This window comes from Episyrphus balteatus, chromosome 2, assembly GCF_945859705.1.
Source record: "Episyrphus balteatus chromosome 2, idEpiBalt1.1, whole genome shotgun sequence".
Lineage (NCBI taxonomy): Eukaryota > Metazoa > Arthropoda > Insecta > Diptera > Syrphidae > Episyrphus > Episyrphus balteatus.
In genome coordinates, this window is record NC_079135.1 from 79670630 (window position 1) to 79690642 (window position 20013).

Sequence of the window (20013 nt, forward strand, 5' to 3'; positions counted from 1 at the left end):
TGAATTAATGTATAAACAAATCTCGTAAATAAAAAACAATTTGGGGTCGAATTACGGCATACGATTATGCAAAGTTCAAAAAGTACAATTTTGGCTCGACTATGGCGTTCAAAAATCTGTAACTTTTTTGAGTATGGAAATAATTAACTCAAATTAGGAATATATAACCTGAAATGTTTAATAAATTATTTGACACACTGTTTTTTAGCTAATATTTTTTATTTAAGTATAAAAAGTTTATTCAAAGCTATATACGATTTTGACTTGGCTAGAACGTCTCAAAAATCTGTATTTTAAAACTGGTTTCTTAATTATTAAGGTCTTCCTTTTGAGTCTTAAAATTACTTAACTATTTTTATGAGTATAAAAAAATAAATTTCAGTGTAATTTGTTTGTGTTACGTTATTTGAAATTAAAGAGAGGTATTTTATTTGAAAAATATAGAAAAAATATTGATTATACACATTTTAAATAAAGTCGTTTTTAAGGCAAAGTGAAATAGTCGAAAAACTCCGTATTTGGGAAAAGAGAAAACAAAAATCACAAAAAACTGGTTGTCAATTTTTTGAAAATCCTTCTTAGTTAAATACTTTAAACGGCTCTTTTGAAAATCTTGACAGTGCGAACAATAGAACTCAAGATATGTATTCAAACAGGTCAGAATGCACCAAAATACGTTTTTTTGTACTGTGTTAATCGAAAGATATATCGTTCTCTATCAAAGAAAAGCAGATATAAGCAGCCAATTCTTTTTGTATCTTTTAGTACATAAACCAAAGATAGTACATAAACCAAAGAAAAAAAATGTGTAGAAATGTAGACAGCGGAAACATTTAAAACTCAATTCGCAATTCAAAAACAGCAAATAAAAGTTTATTGTGTGAAAAAAATAATTTTAATTAAAAATTTATTTATTTTAATTTTTATTTTCAGCAATATAAATAGCAGTTAAAATAAGCTTTCCAACGACATACAACACTTATATAATTTATTCAAATATAATTTTCAATTTTGAAGAATTGCTTTATTTTGTTACTCAAACAAAGTATTTTCAAGTGGATACTTCCGATACAATTTTGTAATAGAGGAACTCATTTTAAAAACCAATTTTCAATGAAAACATATAGATTGACTTTCCCTTGATTCATTTCCGTAAAGAAATTTCCAAAAATTACAAATTAATAAAAAACATTTTTGAGGCGCAAATGGTCATTTGGGCCCATTGTGACCAATCGCCTGCAAGTGAGTGCTAGAACCCGCTCAATGCTGACGATTCACTCACATTTTTACTGCTATAGGTAAGGACCCCTGCCCCTATGTGCCAACAAAATTTTGAATCAATTATGGAATCTTATAAATCAAGTTCAACAAACCAAAATTGAAAATTTATTTAAAATTTTTTTGATTTCAAATGTTTTATTTGTATGAAATTTTGTTTGAAGCCCCTCCCTCACAACTAGTTTAGCTACGTGCTTGTAATGAGCGAAAGTTCTTCGGCTTAGCTAAGAAATGCATTAAGTTAGCTGAATGAATGACCTCATAAATGTAGGCCTGTTGAGTAGTAGGTAGGTAGGTAGGTTTTATAGGTATCTGTTTTTGTTTTTCCCATAAACAAGGGAATTGATATGGGTTTGTTTTGATTCCATCTTCGTTTGATATTCTTCACTCTATTCGCTGCACAGCGGCAATGTTATTTGTTTGCGGTGTTGACGTTGATAACCAAAGCGTGCCGCGCCGGCCGCGCCCGCACCTAACTTATGTGCCAAAAGTTGCTGCACCAGTCTTGATCGAATGAGGTTTTAAGCGTTTGTCAGTACTGATTACTGTTTAGTTTCAAATAAACCTTACTCGATTCCAGATCAAGTTTTTCCAACGTATAGAGAGTTTTATTTGTGTTTTTTGTTTTGCTTTGAAAATATTGTAAATAATAACTATAAATCGTATTAATAACCATTAAAAAAAAAAACAAGCTTAGTTAAAATGCAGCCCATAAAGTTTTATTTTGATGTTCTATCACAACCATGTCGAGCTTTGTATATTCTTTTGGAAGCAGCAAAAATTCCATACGAAGCTATTCCGGTGAATTTACTTAAAGGTAAATAATTAGTTTAATTCTATGAATTGAGTAATATATGGCGTGATACTTTTTAAATAAATAATTAGCAATAATTACAAAGTGATGTTAAATTTTGAAGTAATTTCAACAGGAAAAATCAATTAAATTTAGTTTTTTTTTGTAACAGTTTTTGTTGAGTTGCTTTAATATAAAATGCGTAGTTTTTGAATGTCTGCAAAGCATTGACCGCATTTTTTCAAAGTTGAACTTAGTGAACTGCAACGTAAATTTTGAACTCGCAAACTTTTTTGTTTTTCCATCTTTTATAGAGTACTTAAATATTCAGATTAAGTATGAGTTAAGATAGTGACCCAAACAGATATCTAGAATTTAAAAGTCTATTGACGATAATGTCATAATGTACCTAGCTGAATTTTTTCGAAACATGAAGTGTAATTATTAATCTCGAAAAACATCTCAAAATCATATTTATTTGACACCTACAATAACGTGCTGTATCTTTTTGTAAAACAAAAAACCTAGTCTTTTATTAAAATTTTAAATTTTATGGGACAGTTTTTGAAAAATTAAGGATTCTAGCTGTAGGTTTTCTGTTTTTGATAAAAAAACAAATAAGAAGAGCATCGAATTGAGAAATCTAAATTAGCTCTTAGGCCGTGTGTGAATTGCGTTAAATAGTTAAATCCGTGTTAAATTTTTGACACTATTGAGGTGAACAAAATAATTTAAAAAAAAAGAATTTATTGTTTAAAATTTTGTCTGCCTTTTTCCTGCCATGATACTCCTTTTTAATAAAAAAAAAACAAAACCATCTGCAAACAAAATTTAACTCAAATTTAACCAGTTCCTTAATAACAATTTTGAAAAAAATTAGTTGAAATTTTCTTTTCTAATTTTTTTATTTAAATTTTGATTTTGAGAACTAAGTTTTCAACAACTATACCATAAAATGGTTTTACAACTATACCATACAAAATTTTAATAAAATACAAGGTTTTTGGCAAGGTATAGCACGTTAACAGTTTATTTCTAATATTTTGTATTTCCAAATTAAGTCAGTTTTTTTTTTTTTTTAATTGCGCCTCCCCATGAAAAGAGGGAGAATAAAGCCCCCTCCCACACCATTTTATTTTGTCTTGACCCAATCTACTACCACGCTCTAGCTTTTTGGCACATTCTTCCTGAATCACCCTGTAGATTAAAAGACAACAAAATTAATTTTTATTCAAATAATATAGGACTAAAAATAAAAACACAAAGATTAAAAAACCATGAAATATGAAGCAATACAAAACTACAATTTTCAACAAAACTTACTATTAATTTATATTTTCGTTGACAGATTGTAATAGATTTTGATGTTCTTAATTCGAATCCGGACTCAAAAAAAATCTATGAAGTCAAGTTTTTGAAATATAACAACTCCAAAATGTGTATCTTCGAAACGTGACGTAATCATTTTTTTTTTTGCTATTCCGGATTTGAATTTAAAAAATCTATTTGAAAAGTACATTTTGTTACCAAATCACGATCACGAGGAAAATAAAACGCAGCTATTATAAAAAAATAGCTTTTAGTGTTGCCATCCTACATTTCTTATGACTTGCATGTAAATGAAGACAATGATGATTTTAGCAGAGCTGCTGAATAAGGTGGAGTGAAAAGTCCATTTTTTATATCTGCTAATACCTGCAAAAACGTGTCACCCGTTTGAAAGTACTTGCATAAATATTATTTGCCTTATTTAACGTTTATTACCCAGGCTAATTTAGGTCTGGATAACCCTCACAAATTTAAAAATATAAAATTTAGAGTGCTAACATAGTGGAGTCAAATTAGCTTTATACCTCGGAATCCAGGGAAAGTCGATGCATCTAAAAAACGAGTATAGGGCTGCATTATAAAAGGGTCAAATAAGAAAGTTAAAAAAAAAAATTTCACCGCTCTCGATTACAACAGTTTTTATGGACCGTTAACTGTCATTCCGTATGCAAGCGTCAATCGGAATTGCGGTCTCATTTTAGATTTTGATCAAACTTTGTAGGGATGTATTCTAAGACTATAAGGAAGCAAATCCATGATGATTTAATTTTAAGTTGCGTGGTTTCCCCGCTACCCGCATTCGAACTTTTTCAGAAGGTCATTTTTATGTTATTATAGCTTTGCGTCTACTAAAGATATCTTTTTGTTTGAAACGCCATGTTAAAGCTTAAGAGTAGTAATTTTTGAATATATATTAAAAAATTACGTAATAATTATCCCTGAATTAAAAATAATTTTTGAAAAACTGGTAATTTTGCTGATTTTTCATGGTTTTTGACTGTCTCCAGAACCTTGGCTATTATATGTAGGAAGCTTATACTTACCAAATATTAAATATAGATATTTTTCAACAAAATAAATCTAAAATGAACTCGATGGCTGTACTCCTTATGCAAAAATTTTAAGTTCAAAATTTTGAGTTTTTTGAAAAAATATTTTTTTATACTATGATTTTTTACGATTTGACTAAAGATAGAAACACGAAACTAACAGTGTGTTAAGTTGAAACTTTTAACTTTAAGTCCTCTAAATAAAATTGTGTTATTTTCATATCTTCTTAGTGTACCGCTTGTTTGAAAATTCGCAAAAATGCTAAAAAGCCAAAAAAACCCTACTTAAGGCTATGATTGCACTATGTTTGACATAAGATAGAAGCATGAAATTAATAGTATATCTAGTTCGTACTCTTAGCTTAACACACTGTAAGTTTCACATTTCTTCGTTTAGTCAAATCGTAGAAAATGACAGTATAAAAATTAGCTTTTTTAAAATACTCTATACTTTGAACTTAAAATTTTTGCATAAGGAGTACAGCCATCGAGTTCATTTTAGATTTATTTTGTTGAAAAATATCTATATTTAATATTTGGTAAGTATAAGCTTCCTACATATAATAGCCAAGGTTCTGGAGCCAGTCAAAAACCATGAAAAATCAGCAAAATTACCAGTTTTTCAAAAATTATTTTTAATTCAGGGATAATTATTACGTAATTTTTTAATATATATTCAAAAATTACTACTCTTAAGCTTTAAACAAAGTTTGATCAAAATCTAAAATGAGACCGCAATTCCGATTGACGCTTGCATACGGAATGACAGTTAACGGTCCATAAAAACTGTTGTAATCGAGAGCGGTGAAATTTTTTTTTTTAACTTTCTTATTTGACCCTTTTATAATGCAGCCCTATACTCGTTTTTTAGATGCATCGACTTTCCCTGGATTCCGAGATTTTACAAATTTTATGTCTAATTTGACTCGACTAACATTTCAAAAACTAAAATTTAAGGGACATCTCAAAATGTTGTCAGCAATACAAAGTTTATTGCACATTTCATATTCAGCCAAATAACATTGTCAAATCTATATAGAGGAAGGCCGTGCTTCAAATACGGTGATTCTAATGTGTAGTACAGTTGACCTTTTTCAGTTTTCGGCAAAAATGCAAGTTTTTAATGTTCTTTGATTTTGGCTCTTAAAGACGAACACCTTTAGTTCATAATCGTGAATAAATCCCATCCTTGATGTTGCAATATTGCAGGTTTCCTTATAGTGAATAACCAAACTAACATATAATACAAAATGACAAATTTCCAACTGACTCCAATATGTACCAAAAACAGTATTATTCAATTTTGACGATTGACGGTTTTTAAAAAACCAATATCTTAAAAACTTTTACGCCAGCAGAAATGAGTTTAGGGTCCATGCATTGGAATCTTTATAAACTCAGTCTTAACCCTCTGTAGGCACACCTCTTTATTGTTACATGATAGGCACACGGGTGCGAATTTGGTTTATACTTTTTTATGTCGCTAGAACTTTTTTCGGTCAAAATATTTTATAGAGAATGAAGTATGAAATTGATGTAGAATATTCCGAGGAATTCGAATATTGTACTCACAATTCCGAAAAAAAAATATTTTCACCCTTATAAAGAGACTTTTTTGTGACCACTTTTTTGAAAAATCGTAATTTTTTTATTTTTGTCCTGCCAAATTCGCACCCGTGTGCCGACAGAGGGTTAAATTTCAACAATGACTGAATTCGGGTTCAGCCTTCCTGTATTTCGTTCATTTAATTGGCTTTTTTTAATTAACTTTATTGTTCTACTTTAAGTGTTCTGATAGAACTACACGGTCAAGGGAATTGGTCAACGCGTTGAATTCCTGACGTCATCAATAGAATATCCTCATTCTGTCAGCGCAACGTCATATCAAAACTCAAAACTGTGGGTCAGAGGTGCGTTCTTTTTCTAACAATAGTCAACTATCGTTGTTATGTCAAAAAATATTGTTGATGTGTCATTGTTAGAAATTGTTGGGTTTTTTTACAAATCATTTAGGAACGATTTATTGTTAGATATTGTTAAACTGTCAAACACAAAAAAAAATTGTTTTGAAAATATTATTTGCATAGGTAATTATAACAAAAATAATGTTTTTTTATAGTCAAAATAAATTCTCTTGCATCATAAAATTGCAAAACTCTGTTTTCATTTTCATTTTATTCCGCTTATTTCCAAAAGAAAAAAATCCTTAAGTTGGTTTTGTAAACAAAACATCCACTTTGACACATCAACAATCTCATGAGTGTTCAACTCATATCATGGAGGTGAGTTGGAAATAGTTACGATTTGTAACTATTTGACACTTCAAAACGAGTTTAGGAACGATGTTCATCTGTCAAATAGTTACAAATCGTAACTATTTTGTAGTTTAGGAACGACAAAAGTTAACGATAGTTAACAATAGTTAACTATTGTTAGAAAAAGAACGCACCTCAGTGCGAGTGTTATGGTACCTATCCGTCAACGAATTGACATCATTGTTTGTGGACACATCATTTTTACGTCATAATACAACGGGTTGATCGTTTACTTTGATTTTGATTGCATTGACCTTATTATATGTTTTTTACTTTATTGTCTTTTTTTATTTCTTATCAGAGTAATTGTATGCTGTTTTTGATTAAACATAAACTCAGACTTTTGACCTCTTTGAAAGGAGATGGCACATTTTTGGGCCCAGTGTGTTCACTTACGAAATGGGTATCAAATGAAAGGTGACGGTAAGCACATTACGTGGGTAAAATATTTTCAAATTCGTTAGTGGGGTTTTGGAGATATTTGAGTTTGAAGTTTCGGATTTCAAAATCAAGATTTCAGCTATTTTTGCGATTGCAGAATTAAACCCAGCAAAATAACTGGGATACTTCTATAACTTAAATACCAAAGCCATAAGGTTATTTCAATTGAGCATCATTTGTAAATTTCTTTGATTCATTGGATACAAATGTCTTTAATAAAATAAATACAAAATGAGAAAATTGATGCAAACTAATCTATGAATTTGAAGTGAAATCAATTGATTTTATCGGTCATTGTTATAAAGTTTCAAATATTGAATCTCGCGGTAACAGCAGCGGTACCAAGTCGATCCACCTGTTTGTGTTCGGATTTCGAAGAGTTTTTCCGATTAAATCAAACAATATTTATATTCACCTAAAGATCGTGACACTCACTATACAAAATGTTGCATTTTTGATCTAGAAAAGACAACTTAGGTAATAGATTCAAAAATTTTCCATCGTTGAGTTCTCTTCACATTGACCTCTGGTTTGTTTGGGCTTGAAAATTTTGTCTGCATAAATTTACATTGATGATTATTTATTTATATGGTGGTAAAAAAAGGTTCCGCTTTGAAATGCAAATTTGTGTTCCTATTGAAAAACAAAATTGATTATTTTAACTATGCACAGCTGCTTATAGTTGCTTCATTTAAAAAGACCAATTAAATACTTTTTTTTATGTTTTATTGCAATCCATATTAATATTGGATTTGAAAACTCTCTTAACTAATAACAGTTGCTGTGAACATTATTATTAACATTATTATCGAAAAAAACAAAATGCGATTTTATTGTTTCACAATAAAATTAAATCGAAAATAATAATATCTCAGGTATTAAATTAAATTGCTCGTTATTTGTTAATTAATATTTCTAAATGAAATGAGTAAAGTTCACAGCAGTTATCTGACAAATAAGCCACAATCACACAATTTTGAGTTATACAATACTGGGGTCGAACTACGGCATACGTTCGTTAACGTTTTGACTATTGCTCTCTCTATTTAATCAGAAGAAAATGATAGAGACATATAGCGTCAATACGTTAACGAACGTATGCCGTAGTTCGACCCCTGATGTTCAAAACAGTCGTAGTATCTTATGTAGCATTGTGTGTTTTACAACTTAATATGTGATCTGAAAGATAACTGCTATAAGGGCGAATGACATTTCTTTTTCTTTCCTTGTGCGGTGTCAGAAATTGATATTGCATTATAACATCTTGTAGGGAGAGTAATCGGATTTGTGGTTGCATAAACAACAAAATTAAATTTATTGCAATACACAAATGTAGGTATATGCAGGTACCTTCATAAAAATTGTATAAACAAAATTATGATTATTTAGCCGATTTATTCTCTGTACAATTTTGACTATATTTCTTATCGAACTATATATCAGCGATTACAATGTTCATCCAAATTTTTGTTTTTGTTTTTTTTTTTATTTTTTACGATTTATGTTTTTTTTAAAAAGGAAAAGCAGTTGGAATTATTGAAAAAAAAAAAATTGCAATGTGGTTTTGGTTTTATAATTGTGATCTTAAAGCATTGCCACGATTTGCCTTGTTAAAATAATAAAATAGTATTCAATAAAATGCACTATTGTTCCTTCACCTTTAATTAAAAATGGAAAACCAAATGCGCCCTCAAAACGTACAGAAATCAGTTTTCATAAGAGTCAATATCCCCTTCTGCCAGAAATCGTAAAAAACAGTTCTTCCACCCACTCCTTTTTTCCCTCCTTCCGGGCCAAAATTGGATCGAATTGTTTACAAATTTAAAGTTTTAAAGCTGATTTTTGGTAATAAACTATTAAGAATATTTAATTGAAATTAGTTTTTCTGTGATTTAACTTCATAGGAGTCTTACGTTGTTCCTATAGTTTCAAATAGGAATATCAGAGAGCTTAATTATATGATTTTACAAATAATAAAAATGAAATTTGCAGTAAAGTAACTCAGTTGTTTGGTTTTGATCACTTTGTGTTCAAACTGTCATAATAGAAATATCATTACAAAACATCGCATCGGTGCAAATGTTATTTTATAATAGATTAAATTATAACCATTCTATGTCAACTAAAATATAATATGAAAATATATTGATACAAATTTTCATATTTTTTTTTTTTTTTTCAAAATTCACTGCCCTAATTAGGCATCGAAAAGTATTTTGGCCCACATAATAATCCAAACAACTGAAGATATCTCGGACAGTAAAAAAGATATCGGAAAGATTTGAACAGGTCTTGAACGAGGGAAAGTTTTTTTTTAAAACGGTTACGATTTATGTTTAAACAATTTTTCTTACATAAGAATAACGTCCTAATAATAACGGGAGATGATCAATTTTTTCTGACTTTGGATTCGAGTTCAGCTCAATTGTTAGTATCATTAGTATGTTCTGTTTTATTATTAAACAACTAATGAAATGTATTGATTAAATCTAACGTCCTAACCTAACATTAACGCGCTAACGAAAATTGTAGAAAATCGTGAAAAAAAGCGAAAAAAAAGTCTCTGCCAATAGATATTTTATAAACTGTATCACATACATACAAACAACACTGCACAAGATCTTTTTCTAGGAAATTTAATAAGCTTTTTCGCTTTCGAAAAAATGGGATGAATTTTTCTAGTTTAGATACTATGTACAAAATTGGTGATGAATTGAATAGGAATCCTAATAACATTGAGAAATAGCTCGAGAATTGTTTTTATTAGATTTTTAAGAGCAATTAAATGCAACTCAACCAAGTCATTTATTTTATCTTGATGTTTCAGTTTATTATTATTCATTAATCATCATATTTTATTAGCTTATAGATATAGGTAAATAAAGTTATAAAGATAAAAGCACCTCATTAAATGAATACAAATAAAATTAAGTAGCAGAAGTTATAAATAACAAAAAAATCTTTATTTATCTTTTTGTTTAGTAGTTGTATTTATTTGTGTTGGGATAGTTTGTTTATATTAATAAAATAATCAAGAAAGTTTTTTGCTAAAAATAATCTAATATTGTTTGTGGCTAGATAAACAAGTGCACACCATCTGAGTTGATGTTATTAATTGCACTTACATATAAAGTTTATTTTAATCAAAAGGCTGCAATAAATGTTATCATTTATATTTGTTTGTTTGTTTTGTTATTTCTTATCATTTATAAAAAGTCAGTTCTCTTTCTAAGCTACATAATCCATCTATTTCATATTTGTTTCAGTTTTGATAATATTGTTGTTTGAAGAAAATACTTAGTTACAAAAGATGGCCAAACCAAAAGAAAAAAAAAATTGCAGAACATTTTACAGTTATATTATAAATTATGCCATGAAAAGGAATTAAAATTACTTTTCAGCTTCATGGATAAATTTGAATAAAAATGTGATAATTTAAGAATTTAACCATACTTTGTAAACAACATGACTTTCAAAAGTATCCACACGTTAATCTAAAACTTGACTTATTAAAAAATCGAAAACTGTCAAGTGATAAGAAACTTCAATCAAAACAAATTAATTAAGCCTGTTTAATAAAAACAACATTGTATGCACGTAATGTACATACAAAATACTTAAAGATATAAAAAAAAGCTACTTATTTTTAACAGGTTCTATAAATAATTAAGTCTCGCAATGCATTCTCTGAATATATTTGAGATAAAAATCGTGGGAGAACTTCAATGAAAACAATAATTTGTTTTGCAATGATGTTTTTGTTTATGTTTATTGCTTAAAAAATATGAAGATGTGATCAAGGTTTATTTCCAAATTTTGGTCAAAAATTCAAGTTTCCTCAAAAATAAAAATAAAGTGCCCAAGTTAAAACGAGAACATCTGCCCCTTAATTGGAAATGGGAACGTAATCTGACAACAAAACAAAGTAACAAAACAAAAAACCGGCAAAAACAAATAATTCATTAAATTTTATTATTTTTAACAAAAACAAAAAAAAAAACAAAACCAAAACAAAGAAAGATATACAAATGCGCATGGATGAAGTAAGAGACATTACTGAAACAGAATATTTAATTATTATTATTTGCATGTCAAATACGAGTCTTAAAAAACAAAAAATTGAATTAAGTTTAACGATAAGATATGTTGCACTTAATGGCTCATGATCAGTTAAGTCTTTAGTAAATTGAGGCATCGAATTAAAAGAGTTTTATTTAGGTTTTTTTTAAAAGGTCGCATTCTTCTTTGTTCTTTTTTTTAACCTGTTTGAATAAAAAACACAACAATCGGTTTTATAATAGTTCTTTTTGAAATAAGGACGTACATATGTATAACAATGAAAAATTAACCCTTCTCAAACTTCCACGAAAAATAGCTTTTAAAAATATATCATACGCCTAAACAGCACAAGTAGCACAAAATAGGGTAATTTTGGTATGATAGATCTTAAGTTTGTATGTTCTGTTCAATTCATTCCGACATTTGTTGTACCCGTCCCTCCCGTTAATACGATGGTTGGTTACGCCAGAGGTTTTGGATTCACATCCTGCCTTACATTTTTTCAGAAATCGACAAAACCTAACGATTAAGGTAAAATTTTCTTTTTGGCTAGTGAAATAACAAAAAGAAAAAATGTTGCTTAAAATTTTAAAATTTGATTTTTGATCTGCACAACATTTGTGCCGACTATTCACTAGTCGATTTTAGCCGAACAATATGTCGCACGGCTAAAGTCGACTAGAATTCTTCTATAGAATTGTCATTTTAATCACGTGCGGCTTACGTTCACATAATTAGACGTACACCGAAAAGCTTCGCCGCACAGCAAAAATCAACTTGTGAAAAGTCGGCTTTAAGAATCAAGTGAAACATCAAAAGAAAGAGTTTTTTAAGCTCTTTTTATAAGTGAAAACCAAAAGTTTCTTGGAGGTCTTATTGTTGAAATATTTGCATCCAAACATTTTTTGCTTACATTTGGAGGCAAGATATCTGAGGACCAAAGTCTCGAAACAAGTTTTGGTTCACAGGTATGAGTTCACTGTGAATAGGCCTATACATGTTGGTACTTAAATCACAAACATTTTTTCACAGATTCTCACAGATTAATTTTGAAAAAATTTCTTCCAAACTCATCGAATGGGACAACAAAAGAAAGCTCTTTTTAAGCAGTATTCTTAACTGAAAACCAAAAGTTTCTTGGATTTTTGGTTGCTGAGTTATTTGAATCCAAATATTTTTTCTTCTTTGTCTCGGAGGCAGATATCTTGAAACCAAAACCCCGCAGCAAGTTTTGGAGGTCTAGCTGCTGAGTTGTTTGCAGCCAAATATTTTTTTTTTCAACATTTCGGAACCAGAAAACTTGGAACCAAAGTCTCGAAATAAGTTTTGGTTTAAAGATGTGAGTTCCCAGTGAACCGGCCTTTGAATTTTGGTCTACAAATTACAATTTTTTTTTCAGATTTTTGAAAAAAAAATTCAAGGTTAACCCCTTGCTGGAAAAAATGCATTTTGAAAAATTTCCACCAAACTCATCGAGTTAGACATCAAAAGAAAGGTCTATTAAAAAGAAGTGTCTTAGAAGACTTTTTAAGACCAAATATAATGTAATATCTACATATTTAATAAGGAATAAAATTAAATTAAAAATTAAAGAGGAATATTATTCCCATTTTAGAAGATTTTTAAGTTTCTTCATATCTCCTCTCGAACCTTCCATTTGCTCTTTTTATCTACTTACCTCAAATTAACCTAGATCCTAGATCATTCTTTGAGAATCCATCCATCTCAAGAAAATTGGCAAAAAGAACACATGTTTTGCATACATATCCACCGAGACCCTCGACTTTTGAGGACTTTTGACATTTTACTTTAATAGACGTATAAATGCTATGTACCAATTTTCAGCTCTATGCGAATTATTTCTGGATTTGTCCTTTTTTACCGACTTCCAAAAAGGAGGAGGTATTCAATTCGTCTGTATTTTTTTTTTTTATGTTTGTTACCGCATAACTTTGGACTGAGTGAATCAATTTTGATAATTCTTTTTGTATTGGAAAACTGGCTGCAGTGTGGTCCCATTTCAATTTCGTTCACTTTTAGCCATATGAACTATTTTAAAAACCATAAAACCCAGTTTTAATCCATGGAAGTCGGTTTTGTTTTTTGCTAAAAATGATTACATATTTATGTTTATTTTGTCTGGAATATAGTTCCACCTGCAAAAATTTAAATTAAATACAATAATTTTTTTTAACAATTGTATAACTGTCCTTTACATCTAATATTGAAGGTGTCTACTGTCTACATCGCAAACAAAAAAATAATTTATTCAAGTCTGTCAGGTGAACGAATACGGATCGTATATACCTAACTACATTTGTGCAATAATCGTGCCGGATTAATGCAATACAGATAATTTATATTTTATTTCTTAATTCTTTTTTTTATTCTATAAGACTCGGTTATTTGCGCATTTGACATTTAATTTTCAATACAAAACAAAATTAGAAAAAATAAAATAAAATAGTAATTCCAATGGCAGTCAGTCACATTAAGCCAGAGTTTATACATATATATTTTGTCGCGTTGTACCAAGTGTATATACTAATGTACCTGTCGGAATTGACTTGATATTATTAAGTAAGCAACCAAAACAAACATATTGATTTCAATTTGTCATCATTCATTAGATATCTGTTTGCTCTTACGTAATAGCTCTCAATCTTAATTTCTGTTATTGACATCATCCAATTGACTGAACGGATTTAATTTTATAATATATGTACGAGTACATATAGGTTTATAGAAATATCAGAAAAGTTGAAAGTTTGAGCTTGATTTTAAACCCAAAAAATACATGTACATATTCAAACTATATACATACATTTCTACAAGTATTCCAAATATTATAAAAATTTTATCAGCCGTATTCTGCTATTTGGTTCACGTGAAAGTCTTAAATAAGAAGCATTTAAATGGGGGTTAAAATTAACTTAAACAATTTTTTTTTCTTTAAAATTTCCAAAACAGACGGAAACAACTTTTTGCTTTAGAAATTAAGCGTTTTTTCAAAGCCATGTTGACGTGGTAAAGGAAGGAAATCTTTCGATTCACCTGAATCGAATAGCAGAATACGGGTGTATGGCTTTTTAAATCACCTGTAGTAATCTAAGCTTAGAACGTTATGTATATGTAGTTCTACAATTACCTATATGAGTCTAATTTAAAATCAGTTGCTAGATACTTTTTCATTTAAAATAGAAAAAATGATCCCAAGCACCCCTACTTTTTAAACCCATAAGCCTTCAAATATGAGTTGAATTGAAATAATTTTTGGACAATTTTAACAATAACGATACCATTTAAAATAATAAAGGCAGCCTGCTTCAGAAAACTGTCTTGAGTTTTCGCGGTTAATTACTAAAAATACGTATAACCTTGCATTTTTTCTTTAGACCTCAAAATTTTAAGTGTTATTGCGTGGGTTCAAGTCTTACATCCATAAACTAAATGCAGATATGCCTCAAAATTCTGTTCTATCTCCGAGCTCTTTTTTTGTCTTCATCAATGGTCTTGCAGAAAAATCTTAAAATCAATTCATTATTTGTTGTCAAACCAGTATTCTAGATTTTTTCTAAGAGTTTTCAGAATAACCTCTTCAAATTCATTGGATGTAGTATTACCTAAAACTTCAAGGTCTTAATAAATTCGTTAAGTTCTGATCTAAACAGAATTTTTCAATAGGATATCATTTACCGATAATGCTGACTAATTGTATCTCGCAATATTTTGATTTTAGAAAAAAATTCATATAAAAATTTCTGCTTCCGAATTTTCTTCCGCATATTTTCGATCTTTCAAAAAAAAAGGGAGTATAGAAAATTGGGTTTTCTACCAAATTTGTACTTTTCCGAATCAACCCAACATATCACAGTACTCATCATCATATGACAACTCATCATGGGAAGCCCATCATTAGACAGGTCATCGCAAGTTTCGGTTGGCACAAATTAATTTTTGGTTAAGTTTTGAATATGCTTCACCTTTCACGGCGGTTCTTGTTTTTATTTTTCTTAAAAATTGTTTCTTTTTGTGAAATGATGAACTGTCTACGAACAGACAAAATTACGTGTTAAGTTGCAATTCGAGCATATTTGAAAAATTAAAAACATATTGTTTTTGGTTTGAGAAATAATTTAATATTAATTTTTCGTAATTTTTTTTTCAGGAGAACACATGACAAAGGAATTTGAAAAAGCTAATCGCTTCAAAAAAGTGCCAGCTATTAACGATCATGGCTTCCAACTTACAGAGAGTGTGGCTATATTACGACATTTAAATCGAGAAAAAATAGTCCCAGAACATTGGTATCCTCGCCGCAATTTGGCCCGCAGTCGCATTGATGAATATATGGAATGGCAGCAAACGAACATGAGACCAGCATGTAGCAATTATTTTCAAGTGAAATGGTTGTTGCCAACTCTAAACAAAACCCGTCCAAATGAAGATGATGTAAGTCTTCTTAGATAAGCAAATTCATTTCAAATATTTACTGATTTATTGACTTATTTCCAGATCAATATGGCAGCAAAACGACTTGATCATACAATAACAGAATTCGAAAATGGTTTTCTAAATTCAAACAAATTTATGGCGGGCCGTAATGTATCATTTGCAGATCTTTTAGCAATTTGTGAAATTGATCAACCTGGTATGCTTTTTTTTAATCAAATTTTCTTCAAGATTGAATAACTTTTTTTTTTCTTCTAGTAACTGTCGGATACAATCCATTCAAAAACAGAGCGAAATTAGCTCAATGGTATGAAATTGTCCGAGAAGAATTGGGACCTATCTACAAAGAGGTTCATGATGAATTCGAGCATAAACTTAAAAATGCTGGTGTAAAAGATGAAGCTATTTCGATCAAGCAGTAATATTTAAGATGTTGTGGATATTAAGTTGAAAGAATTAAGTAATATTTAAGTTAAAAACTAGTACCTTTATATAATACATAAATACAAAATTATTATTTGTATTCTATAATTCATGTTGAAGTCAATTCGGTTAAGTTTTTTTTTTTGTTATTTTTGTATGAACTTGTAAGTATATTTTATGTTTTTTTTTTTGTTTTTGTGAAATATATTTCTTTTCATTGGTGTAATGAATGTAGGAGTATGTATAAAAACTAATATAATATGCAAAATGCATAAATAAAATTATGTTATAAATACACGTCACCAGATTATAGAATAATTTCTTTAAATCAATATTTTTCAGTGTCTTTGTAAAGGTTTTGAATTAAAAGTCTTTATATGTTTTCGTTTTGACAGAGATACTTTCTTACTTGAAGTTTCTATCAGTTTCTTCTTACTAGTCTGTTTCTTATTAATCTCCAAAAAGAAATCTCCGAGACAAAATCCGAAAATGATGTTACAAGTTACTTAGACTGTGTATCAAGGAAACCAATCGCACCCGTGATTATGGTGCAACATGATTAAAAGTAGGCAAAAATGCGTGTGTGTGCTTTAATCTAACACTATTAAATAAAAAATTAATTTGTTATTAATTCGATGTCCATTTAACAGAGCAAAAACATGCCCAAATGAAGGGAATCATCAATAAATAATTGCTGATGAAAAATAGTTGATTATAAGTGTATAACATAGATTTCTCTATGGAAATGTCATTTATTCATTAATGAAATTACTATGTAAGTAAAGCAGCTGAATAAGGATATTGTTCTTAAATCTAGTACGCAGCTGAAGCAAAACGAAATTTTCCATACAAAAATAACATAGCGAAATCTTGAACCATTGAATATTTTTTTGGGTGAAGACACCAGCCTATCATTTAATTTTTAATTTCTTAAAAACTTTTTAGCTTACATTTATTATTCAGTATTTAACTTACTTATGTTAATTAAATATTCGTATAGTTTATTTCAAACATTTTTCCTGAGTTAAAACTTGCGCTAAAAATTTTTCAATTCTAAAAGATCTACTTTTTGTTTGTATTAGGAAGCCAAAATAGCCAAAACTTAAGGGAAAATCATAGAGAAGTTTTAAATACCTACTATACATTCTAAAGAATATATACATAGGTAGTAATATATAATAACCAACTAAAAAATTCAGAACTTACCTTTCGCGTAAAGCACTAAAATGGTCAGCACATAAAAACATATTCTGACCCTTGATACATAAGTTTTCCGGAAAAGGAATTTCCAAAATTTAAAATCTATATTTTTCTATAAAATTAATTTTTAGGAAATCTAAAACGCTTTTTTTATTTTCACAATCTTTATAATCGCAATAATTGTGTAGATAATATTCTTTTAAATAATGTTAAAATAAAAAAAGGAACAACTACCGAAAGGTCTAATTCAATAACAAAGAATTAAAAAATATAATGATTTTTATTTTTGAATCACCACAAAAAAAGAAACAACTACCGAAAGGTCTAATTATTGAAAAATTTTATATTGTTCAATTTTTGCTAAAATTTCCTCATTTCTATTTCCTATTATAGGATGTCGACGTGTCAATACGATTTATTTTTATTTCATATTTGTTTTCTTATGTTTTTATAAGTTAAATTTCATTTTTTATAAAAAAATTTTTGGAAAATAATTATTATTTTTTCCCTTTTGGGGATTTTTTAGTATACATCTGATTGCCGAAAAAAAATATTCTGGCGCTAGAAACTATCGGTGTCACTTTTATGTACATACATATAATATAATTATTCAATGCTTGAACGAAAAATTTCGTTTTGCTTTTCGTTTTTCAGTACGCAGCTCTAGGAAAAAATTGGAGAGTTTTCACTCATTTGTATGTACATATACTTACTTTTTATTGTCCTGTGCATTTTTCTTGATTCCAAGAGCAGTGTTGACGGTTTTTTTACTTTTAATTAATTTATTTCTTGTGTTAAAAATTATTTTCTGTTGTTTTTTCTTGATTTTAAATCAATTTTGAATTTTTTTATTTTGACTTTGACAGAATACTCGATCATATTTTGTTAGCATTTTCGTTAACAACTTTAGAGACTTGAAAATTTTTCTTTTCGCATCAGCTGAGTACTAGGTTTTAGGCGGTAAAATTCGCTGTATAGTTAAAAAAAATGGGTATGTATAGAAATTTCGACATTTTGGAGGTATATTTCTTGTTGGAGAATTTGCCCCTTTCCCCCAAGAGGTTTTTTACTGCGAGGACACAAGCCTCCCGCGATTACGAATTTTAAAACTGTCCCCACAGTCGCTTGACCAAAATCGAATGTGTGTTCCTAGCCTATGGGTCCTTAATATCTTTTAGAGTTCTAATGAACACACTGAATACTTACGGATGGTAAAAGAAAGTTAATCTTGGTTGAATATTGTTTAGTGTAAAAAATTCAATTTATGTGAAAATGTGCATTTTTCTTAGCTTTCCCGATTTCGTTTTTCCAAGGACGGCTCAAAACGGCTATCAGAATTGATTCCTGAGTCCACCAAATATACGTTATGAGCCACACGTAGTTAATTAAAAAAAAAATATATACATATATCAATTCAAATGGGTTCAAATCACACAAAACTCCGAATTCCGTAACAAAGATGCATTCTTCTGGGGCTTTCCGAATAAAACAAAATATTTGAATATTTTTAGAAAACCATAACGCATAAAACATGAGTTGCACACATTGATTTGAAAGATAAGTGATTGGCGTTCAATTTTGTACAAAAAAGTTACGCATACACCACAGTGAACTATTTAAATTTTAAAGACTAAGTTGTTCATAGTACATTGTGGTATCTGTGAATGTGTGCGGACGCGTATATTTGTGTTTATGTGCATCTATGAAAGTGAGTTAGCTCAGTGTGCATGTGTGTGTGTTGAAGACTATGGGTGAACACTGACCATATACACTAAATAGAGAAGTGAAAACAAAGTGTACCTGAAAATATTTTAATACCATAGACGGCCAAAAAGATTTGTCTTACATAGCTTCAATTTTTTTAAGAGCAACAACATCACCTTCACACAAGCTTACTTTTTTTTATTTTAAAATTGCGTAAAGGCCCTTTATAACAATATGAAAAATGCATTTGGAAACTTTTTTCAAAACGACTTCAAACCTTATTTTTGGCATACCATCAATCTTTAACATTGCAAATTAGTTTTTATCAAAAATAGCAATATCATTATTTCATTTAAAATTTATTTTTCTTATTTATTTTGTTTGTATTTCCAAATATATAATTTTTGTTTTCGGTATCACTATTTGTTTTTTATTTATTTTATTTTTTTGTTTAAGTTTATTTTTCCAATTCATAAATGAATCACAATTCAGTTATAAAGATGAAGCAAATATTGGGCTTACATTTTTTGTATTTTGTTTTTTTTTTTTTAATTTAAATTTATCAACAAAGAAAATTTTTCAAATTGTATATTCCATAATAGTGAAATCCGATTTCATTATCCAAATAAAATACAAAATTAATAATGCAATATGAAATGAAAAACACCCCATATAGACCTAATCCAAGATAACAAACATACATACTAAGTAATACAGCAAATTTTGTGCAGTTTCTTTATTTGTATATAGCAACATAAATATATAAAACAAAATAATTAATGGTTTTTATTTTCTTCTTAGTGTAAAATTTGAATAATTTTTTATTGTTAATTATGTAGCTTTAATGTAGTATTTTAAACTAAAAACAATTTTCTTTTTCTTGTAGTTATTGAATATTATTTTTTTTTTATGTTTTTCCATTCATTTTTTTTTTCTTTTCAACTCAAATCTTTGCACTCTCCTGAGGTTC

The 20013-nt window shown here is 28.9% G+C and overlaps 1 protein-coding gene across 1 annotated transcript; it reads left to right on the forward strand.

Moving 5' to 3' along the window:
- The first annotated feature begins 1709 nt into the window (after positions 1 to 1709).
- Positions 1710 to 16199, forward strand: LOC129910700 (glutathione S-transferase theta-1). Its single transcript, XM_055988188.1, has 4 exons — positions 1710 to 2095; positions 15433 to 15716; positions 15780 to 15915; positions 15975 to 16199. Exons 1-4 carry the CDS (start codon positions 1981 to 1983, stop codon positions 16136 to 16138), a joined length of 699 nt encoding a protein of 232 aa, XP_055844163.1. The 5' UTR covers positions 1710 to 1980; the 3' UTR covers positions 16139 to 16199.
- Positions 16200 to 20013: the final 3814 nt, after the last annotated feature.

Bases quoted from the DNA above. Each gene is read 5' to 3' on its own strand.
- LOC129910700 (XM_055988188.1), top strand. From the start codon at position 1,981: ATGCAGCCCATAAAGTTTTATTTTGATGTTCTATCACAACCATGTCGA. The intron at 15,717-15,779 runs GTAAGTCTTCTT...ACTTATTTCCAG, and splicing joins CCCGTCCAAATGAAGATGAT to ATCAATATGGCAGCAAAACG. The intron at 15,916-15,974 runs GTATGCTTTTTT...TTTTTCTTCTAG, and splicing joins TTGTGAAATTGATCAACCTG to TAACTGTCGGATACAATCCA.